Genomic DNA, 22,346 nt, shown 5'->3' on the forward strand with positions numbered 1-22,346 from the left:
AGTTCCTCAGGGTAGTGTCCTAGGCCCAACCATCTTCAGCTGCTTCATCAATGATCTTGCTTCAATCATAAGGTCAGAAGTGGGGATGTTCGCTGATGATTGCACAATGTTCAGCAACATTCGTGACTCCTCAGATACTGAAGCAGTCAGTGTAGGAATGCAGCAAACCTGGACAATATTCAGGCTTGGTCTGATAAGTGGCAAGTAACACACACAAGTGCCAGGCAATGACCATCTCCAACAAGAGAGAATCTAACAATCTACCCTTGACATTCAATGGCATTACCATCGCTGAATCCCCCACTATCAACATCCTAGGGGCTACCATTGACCAGAAACTGAACTGGAGTAGCCATATAAATACCGTGGCTACAAGAGCAGGTCAGAGGCTCGGAATCCTGAGGCGAGTAACTCACCTCCTGACTCCCCAAAGCCTGTCCACCATCTACAAGGCACAAGTCAGGAGTGTGATGGAATACTCTCCACTTGCCTGGATGGGTGCAGCTTCAACAACACTCAAGCTCGACACTATCCAGGACAAAGCAGCCCACTTGACTGGCACCCCATCTACAAACATTCGCTCCCTCACCACTGATGCACAGTGTGTACCATCTACAAGATGCACTGCAGCAATGCACCAAGGCTCCTTAGACAGCATCTTCCAAATCAGCGACCTCTACCAACTAGAAGGACAAGGGCAGCAAATGCATGGGAACACCACCACCTGCAAGTTCCCCTCCAAGTCACACACCATCCTGACTTGGAACTATATTGCCGTTCCTTCACTGTCGCTGGGTCAAAATCCTGCAACTCCCTTCCTAACAGCACTGTGGGTATACCTACCCAAAATGGACTGCAGCGGTTCAAGAAGGCAGCTCACCACCACCTTCTCAAGGGCAATTAGGGATAGGCAATAAATGCTGGTCTGGCCAGCAACGCCTACATCCCATGAATGAATTTAAAAAAAACTCAACAGCCCACTCTGCTGACAGCCAAGCATGGAGGAGAACTCATCAAGGACAGGGAAGCAGTCCGTGCTCGCTGAACTCCTCAACCGAGACTCTGTCTTCAACTTGAATGTCCTCAACTCCATCCCTCAACATCAGTCTGGCTCAGCCTCAGTGCTACCCTAGTCCGCAGCAAAGTCAAAAAAGCGATTCAACAGCTGAAGAACAGCAAGGCCATCTCTCTGGTTGTTATGGCCCCTTTTATTTCTCCCCTCCCACTGCCCTCCTAAATCCCCACCCCAACCTCTCAGCGCTCTTCAACCTTCCTACTTTCCTGCTGCCGTCCCAGGCTTGATTCCCTCTTAGACAAGCCTTCAGCTTCCCTCTGTGCCTCTTGGCATCCTCTGAAGGGGTCATCGAGGCACTTGTCGTAGCCTCCTTACGAGCAGCAACCCAGCCAACCTTTGTGCCCAATGCACTCACTAGGGGATAATCTTTCCTACCCCTTTCCACTTCTCCCTCCAGAATGCCCATTCACTTGTGAACAAGGCCTTTGCCATCCATGAACCTATTATACAAAAGTGCATGAACATCACAGCCTTAACGAAAACCTGGCTGAGGGGGGACGACAGCCTTCCCCTAAATGAATTCTCCATGCCTTCCACCACTTGCCCTGCCCAAAATACCACGGTGGCAGTGTGGATCTCATCAACAAATGACACCTTGGTCTGCTTCCCTATCCCTTCGGGTCCTCCTCCTCCTTTGAGTGTCTCATCTTGTTCTACCCCACTCGCCCCATTTAAAAATCCTCATTCTCCTCTCCCCACCCAAATGCCATGACAAATTTTCTCATATCTTCACTCCGTTCCTCCCTCAGCCGCTGCATTGAGTGGCTTTCCATCTTTGTGGATTTGAATTGCTATCTCAGCACATCAAATTCTCTCCTGGGTCACTGTCCTCCTATCCTCCCTTATTCCCTCCCGTCACAAAGTCCATTACCTAGATTCATGGCCACCACTTAACTTTGCAATAACACTACTCCCATTGTGTAAAACACAGATAAGACCATCTCTAATCACTTCTTTGTGTCGCTCTCCACCCACATCCCCCTCCCCTCACCTCCCACCCAACTTATTTCCTCCCGTGTCTGCCCATAAAAATCTATCCCCCAATTCACATACAACTACACTTTCAAAATCCCAACTGTCTGGCCTTTACATTCATTTATTTTTATTCACTGTAGCCAACTTAATCCAATAACATACCATCAAAACAATACACTTCTTGTCTTCGTACTCATTGAAGATCCAGTGTAATAAAAATAAAGATTATATATTCACACACAAAAGACGAGCACAACCTTGGGCACATTCCTGGTTAACATATCTTGGAGTTGAGGTAACACTGATAACTGTTAAATGTGGTCGTGACAGGGTACAGTATAGTCAGAGGAATAGATACTGTTCTCGGCATCTGCAACTGGGAGTTCCGAAGGTTGTGCTGCCTGCCCAGTGCCAGGGTTAAAGACTTCTCCTTGTGGCTAAAGAACCTGGATGGGAAGGGAAGGAGCGAGCCGTTGTGGTCCACGTAGATACCAGCGACAGACAGAACTAGGAATGATGTTCTGCTGAGAAAGTTTGAGACGTTAGGGTCCAAATTAAAAAAGCAGAACCTCAAAAGTAATAATCTTTGGATTGTTACCCGAGTCACGCGCCAATTGGCAATGGGATAGCAGGGTAGAAATTTAAATGAGTGTTTCAAAGGAGTAGTGCGAGTGGCCGGGGTTTTGCTTCATGGATCACTGGCATCAATATTGGGGAAAGAGGGAGCTGTTTCATTGGAATGGGTTCCACTTAAACCTGGTTGGGACCAGTGTCCTGGCGAATGGAATACCTAGGGCAGTAGACAGGGCTTTAAACTAATAAAGAGCGACAGGGTGGGGGGCATTGGCAGATTCAGGAAAAGGTAAATTCAAAAATGTCAAGGCTCCAGAACAGAGCAGCGTTTTGGGTATAAATAAGCAGAGTGGGTCAGGAAGGGACACAAGAATAACAAAGGTAATAGGGTATTAATGACAAGTTGACGTCAGGGAAAACTGGAAAAAAGGTCAAAGCTGAAGACATTAAATGTGAATGTGTGAAGCACTCACAACAAATTAGAGGAATTAATAGCACAGATAGAAATTAATAGGTTTGATCAAATAGCCATTACAGAGACATGATTGCAAAGTAACCAAGGTTGGGAAAGAAATATTGCAGGATTCTTAACTTTTAGAAGACATTGGCAAATGGAAAAGGAGGATGGCAGCCCTGATAAGAGGATGGGATAAAGATAGTAGAGAGAAAGGATCTTGGCTCAGAAAATCAAGTAAACGACTCGGTTTAGGTGGAGCTAAGAAACAGCAAGGGGCAAAAAACATTGATGGGGGTTGTTTACAGGCCCTCTAACAGTAGTTGTAGTGTAGGGCAGAGTGTAAATGAGAGGCATATATAACAGTCATACAGTAATCATGTGTAACTTTAATTTTCATATGCAACAGGCAAACCAAATTTGCAATAATAGTGTGGAGGTCAAGTTCACGGAATGCACACAAATAGTTTTCTAGACATTATCATTGGCTGTCCCTCAATTCGAGGATGACGTCAACTCAAAGTTGTGAGTTTCTGCCATGGGTCTTCAGGTGACTGAAAAGACCAATTCTCGACCCACAGATCTTTGGCCATATGGGGAAGGACATCCCACGAAGTAGTGGGATCCACAGTGCAGGATTTGATTCCTTTTCTTTCCTTCTCTTCTGCCGCTCTGCCTTATCATTAAGGCGTTTGGACTCAAAGCATGATGCTGCTTGTTGGACAAGTTGTCACCATTTTGAATGATTGGGAGCAAGCTCCTCCCAGTCATCAATGTCAAAGCTGCTGCGCTTCAAAAAGTGCTTCAGAGTGTCTTTGAAGCATTTTCTTTGCCCTCCCCAGAACTCAGGCCATTTGAGAGTTGAGAAAACAAGTTCTGGCAGGGGAGACTGTTTTCAGCCATTCGGACACAGTGTCCAGTCCATCGAAATTGGTTTTGCAGGAGCTTTGCCTGAATGCTTGTGGAGCTGCCTTCAAGAAGGACACTAGCGTTTGTTCAACAGTCCTCCCATCAAATCCGAAGGATACGGCATAGGTACTGCCGATGGAATTTCTCTAGCACTATTATGTGTTGCTGATACACAGTCCAGATCTCACTGCAGTACAGGACTGTGGTGACAGCAACTGCTCTGTATACTAGGACTTTTGCTGACTTGCAGAGGTCTTTGTTGTCAAACACTCACTGCCGTAGTTTGTAGAAGGCTGAGTTGGCGCAGCTGATCCAGTCTTGGATCTCCTCGTCAATGGTGGCCTTTAGAGAGAGATGGCTGCCAAGGTTTGGGAAGTGCTCAACATATTCCTGAATTCTCTCCTTCAATATATATGGGAGGTGGAATATTTGGCTGACCAAGTGTGGGTTGATATATGAGGTTTGTGGTGGTAAGAAAAAGCCCAAGAGATCCAACAATATGCTGACCATCATGACATGTGAAACTTTTTTGAAGCCAGCAGGGCCAGCTATAGACTAAGACCAAATGGACAAAACCCCCTTCGTTTACAGGATGGTGTCTCTCTTAAGGATGACACTGCCATCCGTCAATGCTGTAAAGAACTTTAACAACTACTCAACCTTGACTCCACAGTGGCAGCTGATACTCTCTAGGCTATCCCCCAGTATCCTGTGGTAGAATCCATGGCTGAACCACCATCAATGGGAGAGCTGCAACAAGCAATCAAACGGATGAAAAGCTTGCAGTCCCGATCATGTTCCAGCTGAAGTCGTCAAAACTGATGGGCTTTTGCTCACTTCAAGACTCCATGCACTCATCCTATGGATTTGGGAGGAAAAAGAACTCCCCTCCCCACTCCCGACTTCAGGAATGCGACAATTGTAACCGTCTTCAAGAAGGGAGCTAAATCACGCTAGCGAGGTATTTCCCTCTTGTCCATAGCAGGGAAAATCCAGACATGCATTCTCCTGAATTGCCTACTTCTTGTGGCTAAGGAAATTCGCCCAGTGACACAGTGTGACTTTAGATCTTCCAGAGGAACCTCTAACTTGGTCTTTGTTGCCCGACAAATCCATATATTTTCTAGATCAGTATGTGGAGGAACCAATTAGGGAACAGGGTATTTTGAATCCAGTACTGTGCAATAAGAAAGGGTTATTTAACGGCCTTGTAGTAAAGGGGCCACTAGGGAAGAGTGATCATAATATGCTGAATTCTATATTGAGTTGAAAGTGAATTAATTAAATCAGAAACTAGGGTCTTACTTCTAAACAAAGAAAAGTAGGCAGCTATGATAGATTGTGAAATTATATTAAATGATATGACAGTAGATAAGCACTGGCTCACATTTAAAGAATACATAATTTGCAACAAGCGCACATTCCTTTAAGGCAAAACAACTCCACAGAAAATGTGGTCCAATTATGACTAATGAGAGGAGTTTTAAGTTATTATTAGATCAAAGGAAGAGGCCGTTGCCAAAAAGAGTAGTAAACCTTAGGACTTCAGAATTCAACAAAGAAGGACCAAGAAATTGATAAGGAAGAGAGAAAAGAGAATGAGAGTAGACCAGCAAGAGAAATAAGAACAGACTGTAAACATTTCTATGAGTATGTAAATACGAAGAGGTTAGTGAAAGTAAACTAAGCCCACTAGAGGCAGAGGCAGTTAAAATTACAATGGGGAACAAGGAAATGGCAGAGACATTTGTACCTGTCTCCACAGTAGAAGACACAAATATGTTCTGGAAATAAATGGGGAACCAAGGGTCCAGCAAAAATGAGGAACTTGAAGAAATCAATACAAGTAAAGAAATAGGAGAAATTAATGAGACTAAGTGGGGACAAATCCCCTGGAACTGATGAACTGCATCCTAGAGGTTTAAAAGAGGTGGCTGCAGAGATAGTGGATGCATTGGCTTTGATCTTCCAGAATTTCTTATATTCTAGAACAGTTCCCAAGGACTGGAAGGCAGCAAACATAACCCTGCTATGTAAGAAAGGAGGAAGAGAGAAACAGGGAACTTCAGGCCAGTTAGCCTAACATCAGTTGTAGGCAAAATGCTAGAAGCTATTATTCGGGACGTGGTAAAAAAAACACTTAGAAAGCCATAACATGATTATGCAGAGTCAAGACAGATTCATGAAAAGAAAATGGTGTTTGAAAAATCTTGAGTTAATTTTGAGGACGTAAGTAGGCCCTAAGCTCTGGAAATCCCTCCTTACACCTCACTTTCCTCCTTTAACACACTCCTTAAAATCTACCTCTTTGGCCAAGCTTTTGGTCACGTGACCTAATATCTTGTGGCTATTTTAAAATGCTCCTGTAAAATGCCTTGGGGTGTTTTATTATGCTAAAGGTGCTACATAAGTAGCTGTTATTGCTTTTTTTTCAGAAGGATAAGAGGGAATCAGTGGATATGGTGTATTTGGACTTCCAAAAAACATTCAATAAGGTTCCCTGCAAGTGGCTATTACACAGAATTAGGACTCATGAGATTGGGGATAATATATTAGCATAATATATGAGCGTGAGATAGAGGTACAAATATGTAAACAGATTATGGAAAGATGTAGGAGCAACAGGGTGGTGGTGATAGGAGATTTTAATTTTCCCAACATTGACTGGGATTCACTTAGTGTTAGAGGTCTAGATGGAGCAGAATTTATAAGGAGCATCCAGGAGGGTTTTCTAGAGCAGTATGTAAATAGTCCAACTCGGGAAGGGGCCATACTGGACCTGGTGTTGGGAAATGAGCCCGGCCAGGTGGTTGAAGTTTCAGTAGGGGACTACTTTGGGAATAGTGATCACAATTCCATAAGTTTTAGAACACTCATGCACAAAGAAGAGAGTGCTCCTAAAGGAAGAGTGCTAAATTGGGGGAAGGCCAACTATACCAAAATTCGGCAGGAGCTGGGGAATGTAGATTGGGAGCAGCTGTTTGAAGATAAATCCACATTTGATATGTGGGAGGCTTTTAAAGAGAGGTTGATTAGCGTGCAGGAGAGACATGTTCCTGTGAAAATGAGGGATAGAAATGGCAAGATTAGGGAACCATGGATGACAGGTGAAATTGTGAAACTAGCTAAGAGGAAAAAGGAAGCATACATAAGGTCTAGGCGGCTGAAGAAAGACGAAGCTTTGGAAGAATATCGGGAATGTAGGACCAATCTGAAACGAGGAATTAAGAGGACTAAAAGGGGTCATGAAATATCTTTAGCAAACAGGGTTAAGGAAAATCCCAAAGCCTTTTATTCATATATAAGGAGCAAGAGGGTAACTACAGAAAAGATTGGCCCACTCAAGGACAAAGGAGGAAAATTATGCGTGGAGTCAGAGAAAATGGGTGAGATTCTAAACGAGTACTTTGCATCGGTATTCACCGAGGAGAGGGACATGATGGATGTTGAGGTTAGGGACAGATGTTTGATTACTCTAGGTCAAGTCGGCATAAGGAGGGAGGAAGTGTTGGGTATTCTAAAAGGCATTAAGGTGGACAAGTCCCCAGGTCCGGATGGGATCTATCCCAGGTTACTGAGGGAAGCGAGAAAGGAAATAGCTGGGGCCTTAACAGATACCTTTGCAGCATCCTTAAACACGGGTGAGGTCCCGGAGGACTGGAGAATTGCTAATATTGTCCCCTTGTTTAAGAAGGGTAGCAGGGATAATCCAGGTAATTATAGACCGGTGAGCCTGACGTCAGTGGTAGGGAAGCTGCTGGAGAAGATACTGAGGGATAGGATCTATTCCCATTTGGAAGAAAATGGGCTTATCAGTGATAGGCAACATGGTTTTGTGCAGGGAAGGTCATGTCTTACCAACTTAATAGAATTCTTTGAGGAAGTGACAAAGTTGATTGATGAGGGAAGGGCTGTAGATGTCATATACATGGACTTCAGTAAGGCGTTTGATAAGGTTCCCCATGGTAGGTTGATGGAGAAAGTGAAGTCGCATGGGATCCACGGTGTACTAGCTAGATGGATAAAGAACTGGCTGGGCAACAGGAGACAGAGAGTAGCAGTGGAAGGGAGTTTCTCAAAATGGAGACGTGTGACCAGTGATATTCCACAGGGATCCGTGCTGGGACCACTGTTGTTTGTGATATACATAAATGATTTGGAGGAAAGTATAGGTGGTCTGATTAACAAGTTTGCAGACGACACTAAGATTGGTGGAGTAGCAGATAGTGAAGGGGACTGTCAGAGAATACAGCAGAATATAGATAGATTGGAGAGTTGGGCAGAGAAATGGCAGATGGAGTTCAATCAGGGCAAATGCGAGGTGATGCATTTTGGAAGATCCAATTCAAGAGTGAACTATACAATAAATGGAAAAGTCCTGGGGAAAATTGATGTACAGAGAGATTTGGGTGTTCAGGTCCATTGTTCCCTGAAGGTGGCAACGCAGGTCAATAGAGTGGTCAAGAAGGCATACGGCATGCTTTCCTTCATCGGACGGGGTATTGAGTACAAGAGTTGGCAGGTCATGTTACAGTTGTATAAGACTTTGGTTCAGCCACATTTGGAATACTGCGTGCAGTTCTGGTTGCCACATTATCAAAAGGATGTGGATGCTTTGGAGAGGGTGCAGAGGAGGTTCACCAGGATGTTGCCTGGTATGGAGGGCGCTAGCTATGAAGAGAGTTTGAGTAGATTAGGATTATTTTCATTAGAAAGACGGAGGTTGAGGGGGGACCTGATTGAGGTGTACAAAATCATGAGAGGTATAGACAGGGTAGATAGCAAGAAGCTTTTTCCCCCAGAGTGGGGGATTCAATTACTAGGGGGCACGAGTTCAAAGTGAGAGGGGAAAAGTTTAGGGGGGGATATGCGTGGAAAGTTCTTTACGCAGAGGGTGGTGGGTGCCTGGAACACGTTGCCAGCGGAGGTGGTAGACGCGGGCACGATAGCGTCTTTCAAGATGTATCTAGACAGATACATGAATGGGCAGGAAGCAAAGAGATACAGACCCTTAGAAAATAGGCGACATGTTTAGATAGAGGATCTGGATCGGCGCAGGCTTGGAGGGCCGAAGGGCCTGTTCCTGTGCTGTAATTTTCTTTGTTCTTTGTTCATAATTTGAGGATTGGTTAATAGACAGAAAACAGAGCAGCAGCAATAAACAGGACATTTTCCGGTTGGCAGGCTATAACCTGCAGGGTACCACGAGGATCAGTACTTAGGCTTCAGCCATTTACAAACTATATTAATGACTCCGATGAGGGGACTGATTATGACGTATCCAAGTTTGCTGACGATACAAAGTTAGGTGGAAAGTTAGCTGTGATGAGGTTGCAAAGAGGCTGCAGATTGGGTGAGTGGAAAGGAATATAGCAGATGGAATACGATATGGGAAAATGTGAAGTTATCCACTTTGGTAGGAAAAGTAAAAAAAAAAAATCTGCATTTTTTTGAATGGTGAGAGACTTGGAAATGTTTGCATTCAGAGGGACCTGGGTGTCCTTAAAATGAATCACAAAGTTAACATGCAGGTTCAGCAAGCAATTAGGAAGGAAAATGGTATGTTAGCTTTTGTGACAAAGGGATTGGAATATAAGAGTAAAGAAGTTTTACTACAGTTAAACTGGGCAGTGGTGAGGTCACACTTGGGAATACTGTGCAGTTCTGGTCTCCTTACATACTTGTCCCAGAGTGAGTATAACAAAGGTACACTAGATAAGTTCTTGGAATGAGGGAGTTGACCAGGCCTATATTCCATGGAGTTTAGAAGAATGAGAGGTGATCTAATTGAAACATATAAAAATTTTTAAGGGGCTTGACAGGGTAGATGCTGAGAAAACCTTTCCCTTGGCTGGGGAATCTAAAACAAGTGGTCACAGACTCAGAATAAGGGGCTGACCATTTAGGACTGAGATGGGGACAAATTTCTTCACTCAAAGGGTTGTGAATCTTTTGAATTCTCTATCACAGAGAGCTGTTGCTCAGTCATTGAGTGTTTTTGGGTCCTAAGGGAATTAAGGGATATGGGGATAACGCAGGTAGATGGAGTTGGGGTAGACAATCAGCCATAATCTTACTGACTGGCTGAGCAGGTCCAAAGGGCCAAAAGGCCTACTCTTGCTCCTATTTCTTATATTCTTAAATGCCCTCACTAATTACATCTGAATCTCTCAATATGTTGCTAATTTTGGACCTGCTATAGGCTCTGTATCACCTGCCTACCAGATTTCCATTACTAACGTTTCCTCACAAGAAGTTTCAGAAAGCATTCTGTTACGATCAATAGCACATAATTTACATATAGACACAAATCCATTAGCTGTCAAAATTACCAGTTAAACATATGAATAATTATTGAACTTATTATCCAACTCTTATTTCTCTGCGCTTTCCATCATCTTCTGAAGGCATTAATTCCTTGTGTGGTATTGTCGCAATGCCAGCCATTCTGCGCTTTTTCCAGCCAAATTCCAGAAATTTTTGAATCAGCGTTAGCCACAGGTGAGGTACCGGAAGACTAGAGGATAGCTAATGTTGTGCCTTTATTTAAGAAGGGCAGCAGGGATAAGCCAGGGAACTACAGGCCGGTGAGCCTTACATCAGTGGTGGGAAGGTTATTGGAAGGGATTCTGAGAGACAGGATTTATATGCATTTGGAAAGTCAAGGTCTGATTAGGGATAATCAGCATGGCTTTGTGTGTGGGAAATCATGTCTCACGAATTTGATTTGCATTTTTTGAGGAGGTGACCAAGAGGATTGACGAGGGCAGGTCGGTGGACGTTGTCTACATGGACTTCAGTAAGGCCTTTGACAAGGTCCCACAAGGTAGACTAGTCCAGAAGTTCGAACACATGAGATCCAGGGCGAGCTAGCCAACTGGATACAAAATTGGCTTGGTGATCGGAGGCAGAGGGTGGTAGTGGAGGGTTGTTTTTCAGATTGGAGGCCGGTGACCAGTGGTGTACCGCAAGGATCGGTGCTGGGCCCTCTGTTGTTTGTCATACATAGTAATGACTTGGATGTAGGGGGCATGATTAGTAAGTTTGCAGATGACACCAAAATTGCTGGTATAGTGGACAGTGAAGAAGGTTGTCTAAGGTTACAACAGGATATCGATCAAGTGGGAAAGTGGACGAGGGATTGGCAAATGGAATTTAAGGCAGACAAGTGTGAAATGATGCATTTTGGGAAGTTAAACCAGGACAGGACATATACAGTGAATGGCAGAGCCCTGGGGAGTGTTGTTGAGCAGAGAGACCTTGGGGTGCAAGTACATAGTTCCCTGAAAGTGGCAACACAGGTAGACAGGGTGGTGAAGAAGGCGTATGGCATGCTTGCCTTCATCAGCCGAGGCATTGAGTCCAAGAGTTGGGACGTCATGTTACTGTTGTACATAACGCTGGTTAGGCCGCATTTGGAATACTGTGTGCAGTTCTGGTCGCCGCACTACAGGAAAGATGTGATTAAGCTAAAAAGGGTGCAGAAAAGATTCACAAGGATGTTGCCTGGTTTGGAGGGCTTGAGTTATAAAGAGAGATTGGATAGGCTGGGTCTGTTTTCCCTGGAGTGAAGGAGGCTGAGAGGGGACATGATTGAGGTATATAAAATTATGAGAGGCATAGATAGGGTAGATAGCCAGAGTCTGTTTCCCATGGTAGGGGTGACTAAAACTAGAGGGCATAAATTTAAGGTGAGAGGGAGGAGGTTTAAAGGGAATCAAAGGGGTAAATGTTTCACACAAAGAATAGTTGGTATCTGGAATGAGCTGCCTGAGGAGGTGGTGGAGGCAGGAACAGTAGCAACATTTAAGAGGCATCTGGACAGGTACTTGAATGAGCAAACCACAGAGGGATACAGAATTAATGCAGGCAGGTGGGATTAGTATAGATAGGCATTATGATCGGCATGGACGCGGTGGGCCGAAGGGCCTGTTTCTATGCTGTACGACTCTATTAGCCTTGACAAAGAATGTGGGATGGATACCTAGAATTAGGAGGGCATAACATCCAAGCACAATCCTGTTGTCACCTGACATTCACACGTACTTACTTCTAACAAGGGGCATGGAATAGTGCACAAAAATGAGAAACCTTCCCAGTTTTTTCCTCCCTAACCTAGCGAGCATTAATATTGTTTCAGTGGAGATCAGTTAACAGCACAGACTAGTGAATGAACTAATGTATGACAGAGCTATTTAATGAGCATCTGGGTGGAGCTGAATACCTCTTAAATGGAGTTTCCTTAAACTGTTACCTGTTCTGAGGTTTCCTGCTTTTTACTTTGTTGTCGGGCTGGTAGTCAGACTCGCTGTCTCCTGAGGTACTCTTCTCTCGATCTTCCTCCTCCTCAGAACCGGAACCAGACATCTGCCAGTCTTCACTAGAGAAATGAAATATAATCACGAGAGAATTCTCATGAAAACATAATATGACGTGAAATGCTTAAGCAGACCAACCTACCTACCCTCAGCAGTTTCTGAACACACATTATTCCTTCATTGTTGCTGGGTCAATATCCAGAACAGCCTACCTACTATTGTGGAAGCACCATCATCAGAAGGATTGCACTGCTTCAAAAAGGCTCACCACCACCTCAGGACAAGGAATGGGCAATAAATGTGATTTTCTCAATATCACCCACATCCAGTGAAGAGGGAAAAAAAATTACTCGACTTGCCAATACCCAAAATATATTTAGTTCACATGTAAAGATTGTACTTTTATATTTTTCATTCTAAGACTAAGTTTTATTAAAAAGTGAAATGCATATTTAAACCAGTTTCCACTCCAAAGTATTCTAGTCACCAGTAATGGATCATTCCATATGCACATCCACTTTACAAGTCTACAACAGTTGTAGGGAGACTATTTTTAAGCTTACGTTAGCAAGTTACTGATAGGAAACTGATATTTGGCAGAAATCCACATCAATGTTGCAATAGTTCAGTTCAAGTATTCATTCACCCTATCTTACAAATCAAATGTTAAAGGTTTTAAGACACTGTCTTTGATTGTCAGTCTCAGAAATCTTAATTTGTTGATTCACATTTCTTGACCAATGTGAGTGAACACATTGAACTTAAAGATGACATTTGAACCAATCCATCTTCAATTATTCCATCATTTTATCTTTTATTTTTATTTAACTCTCCCTCTATTATTGTATTCATTATGGTGCTAACAATTTTTGCTGTATTTCTCTCCAATGCCTTTCATTTTGAAACCTTTTTAACTCCTTTTAACATTTCCTTATCAAAGTTCTTCTTCCTTTTCCCTCTGGGTTTTAAATATTATGGTTTTCTTCCAAATATCTATTTTAATTTCTGTTTAGCCATTGCAGACTGCTGGTTTAGCTTGTGCTTCTCTTTTGTATATACTTTTTTTGCACATTTTATATGGTTTTTAATATTTTCAATTTTTCTTCAATTTTTAATCAGGATTATACCCTTAGTTTCTTTTAGTTCATCCCTGATTCCATCAAAATTTGCCTTCTTGAGATTATTTTCATCTCAGCCCTTGCTAGTACTCATTGTCAGAAAGTGTCACACTTGATCATATTATGGTTATTTATCCCCAGAGGTTCCAATACCTATGGATTATGGATGGCATCTGATTTTTTTCAAGTCTAGATGGGAGCACACCCAAGGAAAGTCTGTGGCATGCTGTGTCAAGAAGTCTTGTGCCACCCTTGCAAACTCAGATTCAATCGTTGTACTTCCAATTGGGCATTTCCAGTTAATATCAATGGATTGATGTCACCATTATTATATTATATTAACAATACACCTATCTAAACTCAACATGCAAGGTGCTATTGACTTCCTTTATATACCTTAGTAGATTTGCAGTGGAACCCAATTATTAATCCATGCCTTTGCCTTTTAAAAATTTTTCAACCATATAATTTCATTTTTTCCTTCCTGAAATGGTTCACATCTAGATTACTGTAAATCCAATCTATCGCTTCATCACTGTTTAGCAATCTATATCGCGCTATCAAATTAATTTTAATCTTCTTGCATGAACCATGCTTCTGCAATCCCTATGACATCTGCTACATTTGCTTTCAATTATTTTCAGTATTTTGCTCCTAATGCTTCTGGCACTAAAGTAAAGGCACTTAATTGTGTTTGTGACTTGGTTGAATGATAATTTTTTAAACCACCGGCCAAAAACCTGAATATTAAACTGGTGGAGACGAACCACTCAAACCTTGCACGATTTGAACTCTGCCTGCTGACCGTGAGCGCCGAGGTATATTCCCTGCTGCGGACTGTAGTGTTCAGTGGTTTAATTGATCTGTGTTAGTCTGTTCACCGATCGATGCTCACTGCACTTAATTACTTAAGCCTGAGGGGGAGCTAGAGAGAGAGAACTTTCCGAAAAGGACAGAGAGATCTCCCTTGAAGGAATTCAATTACATTGCTGTCTCCCGGAGAACCACCGAATCTGCGTTCACCTCGACAGACCGAAAGCTTCAGAACCACTGAATTCAGCCTGAAGCTAGCTGAGTCACCAACCTCCACAGACAGTATACCCCTTTTATTTCTCGCGACTCTAATTCATCCAATCTATCCTTCCCCACTCTGTAACCTATTTATTTGTGTGTGTGAGACAGAGAGACAAAAAAAGAAAGTTGGAGTGTATTTTTATTATTTTTACTTAGATCAGTTTAAGCACAATAAAGCTAACCTCTTTCTTTATTAAACTCAACAGAACCTGGCTGATTGGCTCTTTTACGGCTTAAACATTCACTGAATTGGCAAGCATATCCACTTAAAAAGAAATAAATCTGTTGTGGTCAAACAAGGAGAAAGGGGAACCCTTCGACCCCTTCTCACCTGATCGTAACAACGTTTTGTCTACAGTTTCAACCTCTACAATTATTTACAATGCCAAAATTATTTTTTTTTTCCATTACCACTCTCCAAGTTCTGATTTTTCAAATAATCACAGCACGAACAAATTTTGTGTTTTTTCTTCAAAATCTTGTTAAGAGCAGAGACAAATTGTCAATAGCACCAACACCAATTGTTGTCAAGTGGTGACAGATGGGGCTTTGAGTCATCACTCAAGTCCCAATCTGAGCTGCCTCATTCGTGAGATGCCAAGCAGAGGCTGCAGCATCTTACTGCAGGGAGAAGGATAAACAATGAGGAGATAATGCACCTGGAAATCCCCAAAGATCCTTGGACAGTTAAGGGTGAGGACATTAATAGTGCTGTGTGATCAGGCCAAAAATTCAAGCGTAGAACTAACTGGTCTAAACAAATGAAGATGATCATTTCCAAACAGGGAAATTAACCAAAGGGAAAAGAAGCTGAATGGCAGGTGAAGGAACCACACTTTTTAAATTTGTTTGAATGCATTGGCTCATGATACAGACCCAAGTCTTACAACCTGTAACCACATTAGCAGAATTCTCCTGAGTTTGCAATGCTGCCTTTCACCACCCAAGTTCCATTCACCCATCACCTGTGTACTTGCTGAACTATAATGGCTCCCAGTTGAGCAAAGCCATTTAAAAATTTTCATCCTTGTTTTCAATCCATCTATGGTTTCGTCTTATCTTTGTCTATAGCCTTCTCCAATCTGAGATATCTGTGCTCCTCAAATTCTGGCCCCTCCCACAACTCCAATCTTATTCATGCCATATTGGTCGCCATGCCTTCAGCTGCAGAGGCCTTAACTTCTGCAATTCCCTCCCTAAATCTCTCCGTCCCCCTCGAAAACTCTCCTCAGAATCTACCTCTTGCACCAATCTTTTGGTCATCTGCTCCTCCGGGGGAAGTGGTGGCATAGCGGTATTATCACTGGACTAGTAACCCAGAGACCCAGGGTATTGATCTGGAGACATGGGTTCGAATCCCACCGCAGCAGAAGGTGGAATTTGAATTTAATTAATAAATCTGGAATTAAAAGCTAGTCTAATGATGACCATGAAATCACTGTCGATTGTTGTAAAAACCCATCTGGTTCACTAATGTCGTTTAGGGAAGGAAATCTGCTGTCCTTACCTGGTCTGGCCTATATGTGACTCCAGACCCACAGCAATGCGGTTAACTCTTACATGCCCTGTGAAATGGCCTAGCAAGCCACTCAGTTGTATCTAACCGCTATGAAGTCAATGAAAAGGAATGAAACCGGACGGACCACCTGGCATCGACCTAGGCACCGGAAACAACAACAGCACACCCAGCCCTGTCGACCCTGCAAAGTCCTCCTTACCAACATCTGGGGGCTTGTGCCAAAGTTGGGAGAGCTGTCCCACAGACTAGTCAAGCAACAGCCTGACATAGTCATACTCATGGAATCATACCTTACAGATAATGTCCCAGACACTGCCATCACCATCCCCAGGTATGTTCTGTCCCACTAGCAGGACAGACCCAGCAGAGGTGGCGGGACAGTGGTCTACAGTAGGGAGGGAATTGCCCTGGGAGTCCTCAACATTGACTCTGGACCCCATGAAGTCTCATGGCATCAGATCAAACATGGGCAAGGTACCTCCTACTGATTACCACGTACTGCCCTTCTTCAGCTGATGAGTCAGTACTCCTCCACGTTGAACACCATTTGGAGGAAGCACTAAGGGTAGTAAGGGCACAAAATGCAGTCTGGGTGGGGGACTTCAATGTCCATCACCAAGAGTGGCTCGGTAGCACCACTACTGACCGGGCTGGCCGAGTACTAAAGGACATATCTGCCAGACTGGGTCAGCGGCAGGTGGTGGGGGAACCAACACGAGGGAAAAACATACTTGACCTTGTCCTCACCAATCTGCCTGCCGCAGATGCTTCTGTCCATGACTGTATTGGTAGTCCCGACTTCACATTGAGTATACCGTCCATCGTGTTGTGTGGCACTATCACTGTGCTAAATGGGATAGATTTCGAACAGATCTAGCAAAGCAAAACTGGGCATCCATCATCCATGAGGCGCGGTGGGCCATCAGCACCGGCAGAATTGTACTGAACCACAATCTGTAACCGCATGGCCCGGCATATACCCCACTCTACCATTACCATCAAGCCAGGAGACCAACCCTGGTTCAATGAAGAGTGCAGAGGGCATGCCAGGAACAGCACCAGTCATACCTCAAAATGAGGTGTCAACCTGGTGAAGCTACAACCCAGGACTACTTGCACGCCAAACTGCATAAGCTGCATGTGATAGACAGAGCTAAGCGATCCCATAACCAATGGATCAGATCTAAGCTCTGCAGTCCTGCCACATCCAGTCGTGAATGGTGGTGGACAATTAAACAACTAACTGGAGGAGGTGGCTCCACAAATATCCCCATCCTCAATGATGGGGGAGTCCAGCACATCAGTGCGAAAGATAAGACAGAAGTATTTGCAACAATCTTCAGCCAGAAGTGCCGAGTTGATGATCCATCTCAGCCCCCTCCTGAAGTCCTCAGCATTACGGATGCCAGACTTCAGCCAATTCGATTCACTCCGCGTGATATCAAGAAACGACTGAAGGCACTGGATACTGCAAAGGCTATGGGTCCTGACAATATTCCGGCAATAGTACTGAAGACCTGTGCTCCAGAACTTGACGCACCCCTAGCCAAGCTGTTCCTGTATAGCTGCAGCACTGGCATCGACCCGGCAATGTGGAAAATTTCCCAGGTATGTCCTGTACACAAAAAGCAGGACAAGTCCAACCCAGCCAATTACCGCCCCATCAGTCTACTCTCAATCATCAGTAAAGTGATGGAAGGTGTTATCAACAGTGCCATCAAGCAGCACTTGCTTAGCAATTACCTGCTCAGTGATGCTCAGTTTGGGTTCCACCAGGGCCACTCAGCTCCTGACCTCATTAAAGCCTTGGTTCAAACATGGATAAAAGAGCTGAACTCAAGAGGTGAGGTGAGAGTGACTGCCCTTGACATCAAGGCAGCATTTGACTGAGTATGGCATCAAGGAGCCCTAGCAAAACTGGAGTCAATGGGAATCAGGGAGAAAGCTCTTTGCTGGTTGGAGTCATACCTAGCACAAAGGAAGATGGCTGTGGTTGTTGGAGGTCAGTCATCTCAGCTCCAGGATATCACTGCAGGAGTTCCTCAGGGTAGTGTCCTAGGCCCAACCATCTTCAGCTGCTTCAATCATAAGGTCAGAAGTGGGGATGTTCGCTGATGATTGCACTATGTTCCGCACCATTCGCAACTTTTCAAATACAGAAGCAGCCCGTGTAGAAATGCAGCAAGACCTGGACAATATCCAGGCTTGGGCTGATAAGTGGCAAGTAACATTTGCACCACACAAGTGCCAGGCCATGACCATCTCCAACAAGAGAGAATCTAACCATCTCCCCTTGACATTCAATGGCATTACCATCGCTGAATCCCCCACTATCAACATCCTAGGGGCTACCATTGACCAGAAACTGAACTGGAGAAGCCATATAAATACCATGGCTACAAGAGCAGGTCAGAGGCTAGGAATCCTGCAGCGGGTAACTCACCTCCTGACTCCCCAAAGCCTGTCCACCATCTACAAGGCACAAGTCAGGAGTGTGATGGAATACTCTCCACTTGCCTGGATGGGTGCAGCTCCAACAACACTCAAGAAGCTCGACACCATCCAGAACAAAGCAGCCCACTTGATTGGCACCCCATCTACAAACATTCACTCCCTCACCACTGACGCACAGTGGCAGCAGTGTGTACCATCTACAAGATGCACTGCATCGACGCACCAAGGCTCCTTCGACAGCGCCTTCCAAACCCGCGACCTCTACCACCTCGAAGGACAAGAGCAGCAGATACATGGGAACATCACCACCTGCAAGTTCTCGTCCAAGTCACACACCATCCTGACTTGGAACTATATCGCTGTTCCTTCATTGTCGCTGGGTCAAAATCCTGGAACTCCCTTCCTAACAGCACTGTGGGTGTACCTACCCCACATGGACTGCAGCGGTTCAAGAAGGCAGCTCACCACCACCTTCTCATGGGCAATAAATGCTGGCATAGCCAGTGATGCCCACATCCCATGAATGAACAAAAAAAAAAATCTCATGTGGCTCACTGTCGAAAATGCTCCTGTGATGTGCCTTGCGACAGTTTGCTGCGTTAATGGTGCTATAAAAATGCAAGTTGTTGTTGATGATGTAGATAAGGTCAATGTTTGCACCAGAAGTATCAGAGAATTTCAATTTATTTCATATGAACACCTTTAAAGTTGTGCCTGGATAGGGACAGCATTAAAAAAGGGACTTCAAAAGGCTACCAAGAAAAGATAACCTGGATGTTTATGTTGATGAGCCCTGGTAACTTCCCTGCAGTATCACTGATGCCAGGGCACCCCTTCTTTTCATGATCAGTTGCAAGCATAAATAAAAATATTTTAAGATGTATCATCTTCTAAACATCTAATTTTTAGATTTCCAATAGCATGAAGTGTCCAGGTCAATTCTTTTGCCAGCTGTGACTGATAAGGCAGTACTGGACTGAATTAATCAGTTGCCGTGTCCACAAAAACGTAGCTTGCATTAATTTGGGTAAAAATTGTAGGAGCTTCCATAAACTCGGGAGCTATTATTTAGAAAGGATTTCTATTCGAATGAACAAAGCACATGTAGAAATTTCTAAAACAAATATGAATAGTTGACATCTTACAGGGTTGGGGGAAGACAGGGGAATGGGAAAAAAAATAACTGTGCCTTTAAGAAATACACTCATTTTACTGCAATTTTGAAAGGGTGATTTCTGTGACTGCCCTGTACACATTGAATATAATCTGAATCACACCTGTAGTACTTTGACCGAAGGAAACATTAAGAACAAATGTAACAGGGAGAGCAATGGAACACAAGTTAAAGCACTATCAGATCAGTGAAAGAATCAAAGACAATTTCATTAATGGCATACAAAACATTACCAATAAAGGTAACCCAATCCATTTATCAAATCTTGCGTGCAAACTGGACTACACCACTCAAAGAAAGAAGCTGAACATCTAAACTCTCGTGCTGGCTTTGATCAACTGCTAAAGACTTAAATTTACTAATACTGTGTGCAGAATGTGGGAGACATAAGATCATACTAACAATTCAAACCATTCTGGCTGAAATTAAGCTTACTCAAAACATGATTCAATTCCCAGGTGGGACTCAACTGACATCTGAAAGGATCTTCTTTCCAGTTGTCTTTTACAAATTTTCCCAGCAAAAAGTGACACCTCTTTCGTTCACAAGAGAGATGTCAATGGGAAGGTTTAGCAGCTGGAGCAGTTTGATCCTGTTGTTTAGGACTGTCACAGTTAGAACTATCCTGAGCACAGGATAGTTCACTAGCCTGTCTTTATAATTTAACCTTTAAAAGCCCTGGTATCACTGTACTCCCTTCCAAGACCAATAAATCCTTCCTGAGGTGCAGTGTCCAAAATTGAACACCATAATCTAGCTGGGGTCTGACCAAGGTCTGTGCAACTAAAGCACAAGTTTCTTCCCTGTGTATTCCAGCCCCCTTGAGATAAAGGCCAACACTCCATTTACTTGTTTGATTAACTGTGCACTGCTTTTACTGATTTGTATAAGCACATAAAATCCTTTTCTCATCCACATTTTGCAGTCTCTCCCTGTTCACAAAATATTTTGATTTGTCTTCCTTAGATTTAAAATGTATTACCTCACACTTCCACACATTAAACACCATTTACCATAGTTTTGCCCACTTATTCTGTCTACGTCCCTTTGCAATTTCCTGCTCCTATCCACACATTTACTGTGCCTTCTAACTTAGTGTCATCTAAGATAATACTCACATTTGGAGGCTATAATAATGAGGAATGACTAGAGAAACTGGGGCTTTTTCAAAAAGAATTTAGAAGGTTGAGACACAATCTGATAGAGATATTCAAAACTGAAGTTTTTGATAAAGTAATTAGAAAAATATTTCCACTGATTAGTGTCAGTAAATAGGGGGCATGAATTTAAGATCTCACAAAAAGGATGAAGGAAGAGATTAGGAACATTATTTTTAAATTATAGAGGACTGCAAGGACATGGAACACCCTACAGAAACAGTGGTGGGAGGAGAATCCATATCAGTTTTTAAAAGGGAAGTGCATAAATATTAATGCAGAAATAAAGTAAAATTGAAAATGTTTTGGGGAGAGGACCAAGAAATGGAACTAAATGGACAATGCTCTCAGCGAGATGGTGCAGATGCAATGAGCCATATGGGCTTCTTCTGTTGTGTAAAATGCTATGATCTCGTAACCATTTCTAGACAAAGATTTTCCTTGAAATCACATGTATTAAAGGGTATTTGAAAATTTAGTTATCTTCAAATTGAGAAACCTACATAAAGGTCAAAGCCATGACACAGCATATCAAGGTATGAAGAAAATAAGTCAAAGCGATGACAAGTTTGGCTTTAAATCCCTGTTAACGGAAAGAGAAAACAAGGCAGGGAGGAAAGGAGGTCCCCTATTTTGAGGTTTTAGGGAACAGAGAGTTACAATATAGTGAAGTTATAACATGGAAACAGGGAATTCAGCCCAGTCAGTTCATGTCAGTGTTTATCCACACGAGCAAATGAAAGTGAATCGAGGAGGATCATAAATTTGTACACTTGGAGGTTACACGGAATAAAGTAGTTCCATGGAGTAATGACTGCAAAGAAACTAATCTGATTAACCTTTACCCATAAAAATTTATATGCAGTATAGTTCAGATACTGTACAAGATCAAAACGAAACAAGGATTGCAATGGGGAGGGGTGAAGAGAGAAACAGAGGAAACAAGGGACAGAGAGGCAGCAAGAGAGTGCGCCAGAAAGAGCAAGTGAGCGCGTGGGAGACAGCACGCATGAGATTTAAGAGCAAAGTGGACAGGAGAATTGCTTTTCAGATGACAGGTATTTAGAGCTTTGATTTTTGGGGACTGCATTCAAGGTGATACAGGAAATTTAATTAATGATCTCCGTTTATATTCACCTGTCGTTCTACTGTAAATCTTACACAAAATTACTTTCTCCACACACCGACTTCAGAAAACTTTCTGCAAATATGTTAAGAACAGATCAGCTGTGAAAGATAATAAAAGACACATTTAATCATAAACAATCGATAGAAATATAGGCTTACTCTCTGCGTTTCACATGTCTGGCAGTGTTCTCCGAGGACGAATCATCGTCAGAATCTTCACTGCTTGATGATTCCTGCTGAAACATAAAATATAGTACAAAATAAATTTCCTCAAATATACTAAGCTCCACAGTTACAAAAACAGATTTTGTGAACAGTTGTGGAGTCAATGTTACTTTCACCAATTTAAGGTATACTGCAAAATGACAATACCATTTAAACGAACAGATAAAGGTTAGACACCAAATCTATAGATTAT

At 43.1% G+C, this 22,346-nt stretch overlaps 1 protein-coding gene across 3 annotated transcripts in view; it reads right to left on the minus strand.

Annotated features, from left to right (window-relative positions):
• The window catches only part of chd1 (chromodomain helicase DNA binding protein 1), a 211,756-nt gene that overhangs the window by 105,173 nt on the left and 84,237 nt on the right, over positions 1 to 22,346 (minus strand). For 2 of the 3 annotated variants that reach the window (XM_068029756.1, XM_068029757.1), the window contains exons 5-6: positions 22,088 to 22,164; positions 12,241 to 12,366 (exon numbers count right to left, since the gene is read on the minus strand). In XM_068029756.1, coding sequence (XP_067885857.1) covers positions 12,241 to 12,366; positions 22,088 to 22,164 — 203 coding nt within the window. The remainder of the gene's footprint in view (positions 1 to 12,240; positions 12,367 to 22,087; positions 22,165 to 22,346) is intronic. The other variant, XM_068029758.1, reaches the window with a different exon arrangement.

The sequence above is a fragment of the Heterodontus francisci genome, chromosome 4 (genome assembly GCF_036365525.1).
Source record: "Heterodontus francisci isolate sHetFra1 chromosome 4, sHetFra1.hap1, whole genome shotgun sequence".
In the NCBI taxonomy this organism is placed as follows: Eukaryota; Metazoa; Chordata; class Chondrichthyes; order Heterodontiformes; family Heterodontidae; genus Heterodontus; species Heterodontus francisci.